General features: G+C 37.4%; 1 protein-coding gene across 1 annotated transcript; it reads right to left on the bottom strand.

Annotated features, from left to right (window-relative positions):
- Positions 1-5,218: 5,218 nt before the first annotated feature.
- On the bottom strand, positions 5,219-5,715 carry LOC132489421 (small ribosomal subunit protein eS12-like). Its single transcript, XM_060098358.1, has one exon. The coding sequence runs from the start codon at positions 5,637-5,639 to the stop codon at positions 5,244-5,246; it is 396 nt and encodes a 131-aa protein (XP_059954341.1). The 5' UTR covers positions 5,640-5,715; the 3' UTR covers positions 5,219-5,243.
- Between the last annotated feature and the right edge of the window lie 6,463 nt (positions 5,716-12,178).

Below are 12,178 nucleotides of genomic sequence, written 5' to 3' on the forward strand. Positions count from 1 at the left end.
TCCTATCATCTCATTTTGGCTTCTCCTTTGTCTTTGGATGTGGGGTATCCTTTTTGTTGAGTTCCAGTGTCTTCCTGTCAATCATTGTTCAGCAGTTGGTTGAGATTCCAGTGCTCTCACAAGAGGGAGTGAGAGCATGTCCTTTTACTCCACAATCTTGAAGCAATCTCACGTCTCCTCTTTCTTTTCCGATTTTTTGAGTCCTCTTTCTTTTTTTCTTGGTGAGTGTAGTTAAAGGTTATCAATTTTTTAATCTTCTCAAAAAACCAGCTCTTAGTTTCATTGATATTTTCTATTTTTTTGTTCATCTCTTTTTCAAGTATTTCTGTTCTAACCTTTATTTCCTTCCTTCTAACTTTGGATTTACTTTATTTTTCTAGTTCATTGAGGCATAAAGTTGTTTATTTGTGAGATTTCTCATTTCTTAATAGAGGCATTTATCACTAAGAACTTCCCTCTTAGAACTGTCTTTTGATGTACTCCCTAAGTTTTGTATGCTGTATTTTCCTTTTTTATCAAGGTATTTCTTGACTTCTTTTACCCATTGGTTGTTTGTAGCCTATTGTTTAATCTCCACATTTTTGTGAATTCTTCAGTTTTCTTCTTGTAATTGACTTCTAATTTCATATTTGTGGTTGGAAAAAATGCTTGATATGATTTCAGTTTCTTAAATTTATTAAGAACTTGTTTTGTGACCTAAAATGTGTTGCATCATGAGGAATGTTCCATGTGCACTTGAAGAATGTACATCTGCTTTTGGATGGAATATTCTGTAAACATCTGTTTAGTTTACATCCAATATTTCCTTATTGATTTTTTGTCTAGATGATCTATCCATTGATGACAGTGGGATTTTGAAGTCCTGTACTATTATTGTATTGCTCTCTATTTCTCCCTTTATGTCTGTTAATATCTGCCTTCTATATTTAGGTGTTCCTATGTTGGGTGCATAAATATTTACAAATGTTATATTGTCTTGTTGGTTTGACCCTTTTATTATTATATAATGCCCTTCTTTGTCTCTTATTTGCCTTTGTCTAAAAGTCTATTTTGTCTAATAAGTATAATGAACCATGCTTTCTTTTAGTTCTTATTTGCATGGGGTATCTTTTCCTTTTTCCATCACTTCAGTTTCAGTCTGTGTGTGACCTTAAAACAGAAATGAATATCTTGTAGGCAGCATATAGTTGCATCTTGTTTTTTGTGCTTACAAGTCCCCCCCCCCCTTTTTTTTGATTGGATATTTAGTCGATTTACATTTAAAGTAATTAGTGATAGGTGTGGACTATTGACACTTTGTTCGTTGTTTTCTAGCTGTTTTGTAGTTTCTTTGTTCCTTTCTTCTCTTGCTCTCTTCCTTGTTATTTGATGGTTTTCTATAGTGGTATGCTTAGATTTATTTATCTTTTGTGTATCTACTATAGGTTTCTGGGTTTGTGGTTACCATGAGGCTTATATATAAAATTTTAGAGTTATATAACACTTTAGAGTTATAATAGTCTATTTTAAGCTGATAACAGCTAAAATTTAAACACATAATTAAGGTCTACATTTTTACTTTCATCCCTCCCACACATTATGTTTTTATGTCACCGTTTACATCTTTTTATTTTGTGTATCCTGTAAATAGCCTTGTTGTAAGAGAAAAGGCTTATCCTGTGTTGCTAATAATTTGGTTCAGCTTCACAGTTTTAAAATCTATATAATGGACATAACATTTACTATGATGACAAGAAACAAAAAACCTAAACTAAATTAGCTCACCTCCCAAAAAAAAAAAAGCAAAATGAAAAAACCACACATACACACAAAACAAACCCAAACAAGAAATGAAAACAAAGAGCTCTTGGAGCTCTGAAATACCATGAGATTTTAGTGTAGGATCTCTGTCAATACTATAGCTATCTCACACAATGTTTTCTCTCATCCCAACCATCAGATAATTTTTCACAAATTCACATCAGACATGTATTTTCTTACCACAGCTTCTCCATTAGATGGTGATCTCCTCTGAAGGAGACATTGCTTTAGTAATCTTTGTATTATCTGCATTTAGCATAGTGACTAGTATATAGTACCAGGATGGTAAGTGTTGACTGAATATAACTTTAACCCTTCTCCCTTTCTTCTTCAAGGCAGAATTTGAACAGCACCCATCTCAAAGGGCTTACCTTTTATTCATGTTTTTGATGGTATTGATAGGTTTTATTTTAATGTACTTCATGTATCTTGAAAATTACCTTGACTTTGTATAAGCTGAGATAGGTGTAATAGGTATAATTAAAAGGGCAAAATCCTGTGTGTTTTTCATGAATAGGCAGATTGATTTAAGTAAGTTTTTCAATGGATGGCAACTATTTCATTATATTGGAATGAGAGTAATAGGTAGGGGAGGACTATAGTTTTCTTCTTCAGCAGGTTTTATGGCTAGGGGTTATGCTATACTTAAAATCAGTTTCTGGTGTGTGGTTTCTTGCTGATATCATTATGCCACAGGCACCACCATGCAAGTTTGGTCAAGTCCTATCACTCTGTTCTGCTGGGCACACTGACATTCTCCTTGAACAGAAGATTCGCTTGAAGTTGATAATTTTCTAGTAAGATCCAGATAACTTTCTTGAAATCACTGCACAGTTTTAATAATGGAGTCTTGAGTTCAGTGTATGTCTTCCTTGGTAATCTGGAAAGCAGAGTAAGGCAAGGTGCTTATACTGGAGGTCTAAGACTAGGGAGTTAAGGCTGAGGAAGAAAAGAGCAAATGACATGAAGACACGAAGCAGTATGATATTTTGTGCTATTAGCCATCTTTTTACAATGGGCTGAAATAACACTTATCATGTGTGTTCAGTTGGCAAAAGGAGAATGACCATACTACCTCATGGATTGTTGTATTAAAAATGTTAATCTAGGGCTTCCCTGGTGGTGCAGTGGTTAAAAATCTGCCTGCCAATGAAGGGGACATGGATTCAAGCCCTGGTCCAGGAAGATCCCACATGCCGCAGAGCAACTAAGGCCATGCACCACAACTACTGAGCCTGTGCTCTAGACCCCATGAGCCACCACTACTGAGCCCATGTGCCACAACTACGGAAGCCTGTGTGCCTAGAGCCTGTGCTTTGCAACAAGAGAAGCCACTGCAATGGGAAGCCCGTGCAATGCAACAAGGAGTAGCCCCCACTCACCACAACTAGAGAGGGCCCTCGTGTAGCAACAAAGACCGAACACAACCAAAAATAAATTAACATTTTTTTATATAAATTTATTTATCTATGTAATTGTGCTTAGAATACTGCACATAGTAAGAACTGTTTAACTATTTGCTATCAGCTATTTTTTTAGAAATGATCGTTTCTCCAGGGGTCATGATATAGTTCAGGTAAACTCATAAATTAAAACTGGCTTGGATTATATTCTATTTCTAAAATAAAGTTCTTACTGAATCAGTAAATATTAAAAAATTACTATGCTTGAGAAACAAAGAATAGGATAATGTCTTAGTCTGGGGCCTGTAGAAATCAGAGCCTAGGTTAAGGATTAGGGTGCTACAACTTTAAGAGGTACAAGCCCAGGGCAGTGAGTGTGAGGGAAGAGGGGAAGAGAGTCAAAGAATGATATGAAGCAATTCAAGTGTTACCCTGTGGCTACACAATAGGCTACTGAGGACATAGCACACACTTCAGCAGTTGTATTCACTTGCCACACAGGGCTTCACCAGGAAAGAGCCACATCTCAAAAGTTTACAGGGGAGAGAAAGGAGAGACCTTTTATCTGCCTCCTTTCTCCTGTCTTCTGTTTCCTATTCATCCTCAAGGGGAGCTAAATCCCCTGTATCACTAGTCCATCAGTAGCTCTTCAGGGAGTCAGATCCATGTCCTGCATTATGGTACTTCATCTAAATCCAGAAGTAGAGAGGCAACTCTGCATGCTTAAGATAAGAGAGAAAAGAAGGAAGCTTCTGTGTCCATAGGTTGGATAGAATTACCTGCAATTTGGTATTCTTCCCTCAATGACTCCTGGATGGATTTGTATACACCTTTTATATCACTCTGGTTCAAAAAAAAAAAAAAAAAAACCCACAAACAACCCAGTGTCTTGACAGTGTCTGCTTGATTAAGACTGTTAACCACTTTCCCCTACCCTAGCTCCAGTGGATCACTCAGTGAAGAATATACAATACTCGTATCTACTGTTAAATCCTAAAATCCCTGAGGATAGGAACCATGCATTATCTTCTCTGGATTTCTCAAAGCACTCAGCAACTAGATGGTCATGGATGAATAAATAAATATTGGTCATAGTGGTTAACCTTTAGATCCTGTCTGCCACATCTGCTATCATTTCCTTCTCATTTCCACCTTCAGGGACTGGAGTTGTCACCTTAACTAAAAATGATAAAATTTTCCTGAGAGATCTTGTTGTATGAGAGATCCCCCATCAAATTTGCCATGGCATTTTACTTGAAAATCTGAATGCATCCTGTGCTGTTTTGCACTGCAATCTAGTTAAATGCATATTTTAAACATCTCATTTTCACTTTTTTCAGTAAACTTTGAAAACCTATATCTAGGATGTAGAGTTACATAAATGAGAAGACTTGGTCATTATCTTCAAGGAACTTACGATTCAGGAGAGAGGGATTCACAAAACAATATCTCCATCACAGTCGTATTGTTATGCTCAAGCTGTAATGTGAGCAGAAAGAAAAGAGAGGCTTTAAGGCAGTTCTCACAGGGGAAATCATGCTAGAGTTTAAAAATGAGAGGTGAATGAATGTGTATGTTTTAGGGAAAATGAGGCTGGAGGGTCATGGATATTGGACAGCTGGTGGGGGATGTTTCTTGCTTGTGCTGCAGGGATGCACTGGTGAGAGGACAGTTGTACTCCTGTGAGGCTGAGGGACAGGACATATGGGAGAGAGCTGGAGAGATCAGGCTGAGTAGGAAAGTTGCAGCTAGTAGGGGAGCATGATGAACTATGCACTACAGATATTATCGTAGGGGCAAAGGAGGGTCACTGGAGCACTATAAGTAGAAGGGAGAATGCAAGCTTCCTGAGGGTCAGGGACTATATCTTGGACACATTTGTTTCCTTCATGGTGCCTAGCAGAGCTCATACATACCCCACACTCAGTGAATTTTGGTTAAAAGATGAAGCTTCCATAGTTATGGGACACCACATGAAAGGCACAGATCTTTTTTTTTTTTTTTTTTTTGAGGAACAAGAGCCTAGTTTTTTTTATTTGATCATTTCTTGCATTTGAAGTACTCCTCGATGACATCCTTGGCCTGAGACTCTTTGCCATAGTCCTTAACCACCACACAGCTGCAGCCAACCACTTTACGGGGTTTTCCCTCTCTGTCAATTTTACAGAGGCCTACCCATTCCCCTAGTTTCTTGTCATCAACCTTAATCAGGTTGATTTGGTGCTCAGCACAAAGGGCCTCCACCAACTTGACATACATAGGTTCATCACAGTTGGATGCAAGCACACAGAGATGGGCTTGGCGCTTGTCTAAGGCTTTGGCAGCTTCGCGAATTCCACGTGCTAGGCCATCGTGGATGAGGGCGGTCTTCAGCACCTCTTGCAGAGCAGTATTAATGTCCATTACACCTTCAGCAGCAATGCCTTCCTCGGCCATGGCGGTGGGTTACGGGTGGAGCCGAATCTTGAGTGCACCCGCGCCTCCGCCTCCGCGCGGCTCCGCGGCGGCAGGGAAAGAGCCACAGATCTTTTTTTATTTTTATTTTTTTACAACTTTATTGGAGTATAATTGCTTCACAATGGTGTATTAGTTTCTGCTTTATAACAAAGTTAATCAGTTATACATATACATCTGTTCCCATATCCCTTCCCTCTTCCATCTCCCTCCCTCCCACCCTCCCTATCCCACCCCTCCAGGTGGTCACAAAGCACCGAGCTGATCTCCCTAAGGCACAGATCTTAACATTTACTGTCTGGCTGTGAATTCTTAGAATTTTTTGTTCCTGGGGACAAACTTCTGACTTACAACCTTGTATTTCATACAACTTTGTTCTTCAAAAATTGCTGCTGTATAATACTTTTTGTCAATTAGTTGGAATTGCATTCGGTTAATGGCATATGTAATTAGCCATCTTATCTTGCTTGGAAGGGCACCTAGCAAGAGGTAAAATGAGTTATTTTCAGTGGTTGTTAAAATACTGAGCCACAGAAATGGAAGTTGAGACCCTTTAAGGGCTCAGAGGAAATGGAGCTGAAACTAAAAACAACAACAACAAAAAAACTATCGCACATGGAAACTATTCTGTAAAAAGGGAGAGAATTCAGGTCTGATTTTTGAGATTATGCTGCCATATATATTAAATTCCCAGAGTCGGTTAACCTCTTCTACCACACTCCCAAGCTGCATTTTTCCTTTTCCCATTTACATAAATATTGAACCAAAGGAGATAATTGCTTAGTTTCATAAATCTATTGTTTATCTTATCAAACTACAAAAAGCTGGTTACTAATTAAAATTTAACAAAAATCAGCTACACAAAATAAGAGTGTTAATAGAAAAGCTAACATTTATTTTGTGTTTACTATGGACTATGTAACGTTTGAAGTACTCTACATGTATTCTTATTTAACCCTTGTAATAACTCTGGATAACAAAATGGAGTAACTGCTTGATTACGCTTTAGTAAGGAAATAATTATTCTCTACCCATGCTTGTCTCTAGAGCTGTGCTGTCCAGTGCAGTAGCCACTAGCCACATGTGGCTATTTTTTTGATAAATTTAAAGTAAAAAATTTAGTTCCTCAACCACACTACCCCCTTCTAACTGCTCTATAGCCATGAGTGGCTAGTCGTTACCATATTGCATAGCACAGCTACAGAACATTTCCATCATCAGAGAAATTTCTGTTGGGCAGTGCTGTTCTAGAGAGACTTGACAAATACTGTCACAGAGCTCAGAGCATTTAGACTTAGAAGAGAACTAAGAGGTTATCTGGTTCAATATCTTTATTTCCAGTTAAAAACCCATTTGTCAAAGCCGGTAAAGGACTTGCTTAAGATCACACCGTTTATAATTGAGAGAGCCACGACATAAACTTTCACATCTTTATCCATCACATGCACTGCTAGATCCAGGTAATGCACAGCAGGGAGAGGGCAGTGAGGCTGTGATAACAGCTACAGCCTTGGCCATAAGTGCTTCTGTGAACAGTAATCTCATGGAGGGTATGACTGTGGGAGGATTCAACTCCAAAGGGCATGGGCTAGTGTTCATTATTCTCCTGTGGATACCCAGATGCTAATCCAGGTGAAAGAAGAACACCAAGTAGCAACAGGATGCCCTGTACAATGGGACAGCCTGAGAGGTGGCGGATACAGAACTGAACCTCCATTCCTTCCTTCAAGGGCCAGGGAAGTCTGAAGCTTTCAACAGCCCCAGCTTTTTCTCCTATGATACCCTGTGGCATTTTTACCATGACTTTTGTTCAGCACCTCTGAGAGATGGCTTGTGCCAAAGACTATATTTTAAAGGTTTTTTATTAGTATTTTCATGGTGACTTTCTTTGATTTAAAAAAAAACTTAAAACTTGAAGTATTATAAATACGCTAATTAACATTATGTAATATATTTCATACGTTTTTTTACAAGCACTATCTCCGTGTTCTACAGCCTTAGTCTTTTTCATTTGTATCTAATATTTTAAGCATATCATATGTAATAATTTAAAAATAGGTGTTTAAAATATAATTTGTTGTTCCTCCTCCCCCTTTATTTTAAATTTATTGAGGTATTGCGGGTGCTCTAGTGCTTAGCCGGCTTCCTCTTGGCCCTTGCAATTCTCAAACATGCTGAAGGCTTCTTACGCAAGCATCTGAGCCTCACTGCTACAGGGCTTCCTCTGGATGCAGGGGCACATTTGTTTGTCCAATGTGGAGTAGGCAAGAAATGATAGGGAGTAATGACAGCTGGGGATTGGTAGATAAATCCCCCATATTTCTGCTCTGCAAGTGGGACAATTCGGTTATGTTTTTACCTCTAAGGAAACCCACAATGAATCATAACCTTGGATAATATCCTTCACTTTGCTGTAAGCAGAACCTGGGACTTGCTTCTACTCAATAAATATGGCAAATGTGATGGGCTCGTCACTCTGTGATGATATTATGTAAGACACCATCTTAGCAGACTGGAGTGAGAGATTCTCCTACTGGCCTGGAGAAGTCAGCCGCCATGTTGTGAGTGGGCCTAGAGAGGGCTGCATGGCAAGGAGCTGCAGGCCCTCTGCAGGAGCTGAGGGCCCAGTCCTAGAGCCACATGGAGCTGAAATCTACCATCAATTATGTGAAGCTGGAGAAGACACTAAGTGCCAGAAAGAAATGAAGCCTGGCTGATGTCTTGTTTGAAGTTTTATGAAACCCTGACTAGAAAATCCAGGTAAGCTGTGCCCAGACTTAGGACCCATGGAAAATGTGAGATGATAAATGTATGTTGTTTTAAGCTGCTATATTTGCAGTAATTTGTTACACAGCAGTAGAAAACTATACCAGGTTCTTACACAGCCTCTCAGAGGTGCCCAGTGGGATGGAGCACCAGTGGCTATCAGTGGTAAGCTGTTCATTATTGTACCCCATATTAGGCTTCCTTCTATTTTCTTTCCTACTTCTCTATTCTCCTAGTGCTACTTCTTGGAATCACCTTCTAAGTAAAGTAGTTGTACTCAAATCCTTCTTTTATGACCTGCTTTTGGGAGAACCAAACCTAAAACTTAAGCATTTTGGCTCCTTATTTCTTTTTTTAAAAAGTCTTTATTGAATTTGTTACAATACTGCTTCTGTTTTGTGTTTTGGTTTTTTGGCCACCAGCCATGTGGGATCTTAGCTCCCTGACCAGGGATCAAACCTGCATCCCCTGCATTGGAAGGCAAAGTCTTAAACACTGGACTGCCAGGGAAGTCCCCTGGCTCCTTATTTCTAACAAGTTATTTTTTTAAATTGTTTTATGAAGATATAATTCACGTCATGCAATTCACCAACTTAAAGTGTACAACTCAATTAAAAAATATATACACCGTTGTGCAACCATCACTACAATCAATTTTAGAACATTTTTATCACCCTAAAAAGAAATCCTATACACACAAGCAGTCACTCCCCATTCCTTTCTACCCTACCTGCCTCCCACCTCAAGGCAACCGTAATCTACTTTCTGTCTGTATAGATTTGCCTATTCTGGATATGTCATAGAAATGGAATTATAAAATATGTGATCCTCTGTGAATGCCATCTTTCACTTAGCATAATGTTTTCAAGGTTCATCAATATTTCAGCATGTATCAGTATTTTATTCCTTTTTATTGCTTAGAATTCCATTATATGGATATAGTATGTTTTATTTATCTATTCACCCATTGATGGGCATTTGGGTTTTCACATTTTGGGTATTATGAATAATGCTGCTATGAACATTTATGTACAAGTATTTTTTTCTAAATAATGAGTTCTTTATTAGTTATACATGTTACTAGTTTGTGTTCGTTCACTTTCTTCAAGATGTCTTTGATGAAAGTGCTTAATCTTTAAAAAAATTTTATTTATTTATTTATTTATTTGGTTGCACCGGCTCCTTCATTGTGGCAGGCAAGCTCCTTAGTTGTGGTTCCAGGACTCCTTAGTTGTGGCATGTGAACTCTTAGTTGTTGCATGCATGTGGGATCTAGTTCCCTGACCAGGGATCAAACCCAGGCCCCTGCACTGGGATCGTGGAGTCTTAGCCACTGTGCTACCAGGGAAGTCCCTATGTACAAGTTTTTATGTAGATTTATGTTTTCATTTCTTTTGGCTATATACCTAGGAGTGAAATAGCTGGGTCATATGGTAACTCTATGCGAAACATTTTAAGGAACTGCCAAAATGTTTTCCAAAGTGACTGCATCATTTTACATTAGCTACCAGCAATGTGTGAGTGCTATAATTTCTTCACATACTTGCCAGTACTTGCTATTATCTACCTTTTTGATTGTAGCCATCCTATTATGTATGATGAAGTGGTATCTCATTGTGGTTTTGATTTGCATTTTCCTAATGACTAATGATACTAAAGGTTTTCATGTGTTACTGACCATTTGTATATATACTTTAGAGAAATGTTATTCACATCCCTTGCCCATTTTAAAATTGACGTTTTGGTCATTTTATTATTGTTACAAGTCTTCTTTATATATGCTGCATATACGTCTTATCAGATTTGTTTGCAAATACTTCCATTCTATGAGTTATTTTTTCATTTTAATTTTAATTTTTAAATTTTTATTGGAGTATAGTTGATTTACAATGTTAGTTTCTGCTCTAAAGCAAAGTGAATCAGTTATACATACATACATATATATATATATATATATATATATATATATATATATATATACACACACACACACACACACTCTTATTTTAGATTCTTTCCTATTACAGGTCATTACAGAGCATTGAGTAGAGTTTGCTGTACTATACAGTGAGTCCTTATTAGTTGTCTATTTTATATATAGTATTGTGTATATGTCAATCCCAATCTCCCAATTTATCCCTCTCCCCAATTTCCCCCCAGTAACCATAAGTTTGTTTTTTACATCTTTGACTCTATTTCTGTTTTGTAAATAAGTTCATTTGTACCATTTTTTAGATTCCACATATAAGCAATATCATATGATATTTATCTTTCTCTGTCTGACTTACTTCACTCAGTATGACAATCTCTATGCCCATCCATGTTGCTGCAAATGGCATTATTTTGTTCTTTTTTATGGCCGAGTAATATTCCATTGTGTATATGTACGACATCTTCTTTATCCATTCCTCTGTCAATGGGCATTTAGGTTGTTCCATGTCCTGGCTATTGTAAATAGTGCTGCAATAAACTTTGGGGTGCATGTATCTTTTCGAATTATGGTTTTCTCTGGATCTATGCCCAGGAGTGGGATTGCTGGAACATACGGTAGCTCTATTTTTAGTTTTTTAAGGAACCTCTGTACTGTTCTCCATAGTGGCTCTATCAATAGTGTAGGAGGGTGGGAGGGTTCCCTTTTCTCCACACCCTCTCCAGCATTTATTGTTTGTAGATTTTTTTTGATAATGGCAATTCTGGCTGGTGTGAATTGTAGTTTTTATTTGTATTTCTCTAATAATTAATGATGTTGAGCACCTTTTCTTGTTCTTTTTGGTCATCTGTATGTCTTCTTCAGAGAAATGTCTGTTTAGATCTTCCACCCGTTTTTTAATTGGGTCGTTTGTTGTTTTGATATTGAGCTGCATGAACTGTTTGCATATTTTGGAGATTAATCCCTTGTCAGTCAATTCATTTGCAAATATTTTCTCCTCACTTTCCTTTTTTAAAATTTATTTTTATTGAGATGTAATTGACATGTAACATTATATAAGTTTAAGATGTACAAAATGTTGATTTGATACATTTATATATTGCAGCATCATTAACACTGTAGCACTAGCTAACACCTCTATCATGCCACATAATTAATATTTATTTTTTGTGGTGGGAACAGTTAAGATCTAGCCTCTGAGCAACTTTGAAGTTTATAATACAGTATTGTTGTCTATAATGAGTAGGCTGCATCTTAGATGTCCAGGACTTATTTATCTACTAATTGCAAGTTTGTACTCTTAAACAACATTTCCCCAATTCCCCCATTCATTAGCCCTGGTAACCACCATTCTGCTCCCTGCTTTTTATGAGTTTGAGTATTTTAAATTCCAAATTATGGTATCATATAGTATCTGTCTGTTTTTCACTTATCTCACTTAGCATAATGCTCTCAAGGTCCACCCATCTTGTCACAAATGGCAAGATATCTTTCTTTCTTATGGCTGAATAATATTACATTGTATGTATATATACCTCATCTTCTTTATTCATTCATCTATGGATGGACACAGATTATTTCCATATCTTGGTTATTGTGAATAATGCTGTAAAATATTGGAGTGCATTTATCTCTTCAATATTCTGTTTTCATTCCCTTTGTATATATACCTAAAAGTAGAATTTCTGGGTCATATGGTAGTTGTATTTTTAATTTTTTGAGAAACCTTCATACTGTTTTCCATAGTTGCTGAACAAATTTGCATTCCCATCAACAGTGTAGAAGTGTTCCCTTTTCTCCATATCCTCACCAACACTTATCTCTT

Source organism: Mesoplodon densirostris, chromosome 4 (assembly GCF_025265405.1).
Source record: "Mesoplodon densirostris isolate mMesDen1 chromosome 4, mMesDen1 primary haplotype, whole genome shotgun sequence".
Classification (NCBI taxonomy): Eukaryota; Metazoa; Chordata; class Mammalia; order Artiodactyla; family Ziphiidae; genus Mesoplodon; species Mesoplodon densirostris.

What these genes read in the sequence shown, in the direction of transcription:
- LOC132489421 (XM_060098358.1), bottom strand. Translation starts at nt 5,639, where the DNA reads ATGGCCGAGGAAGGCATTGCTGCTGAAGGTGTAATGGACATTAATACT.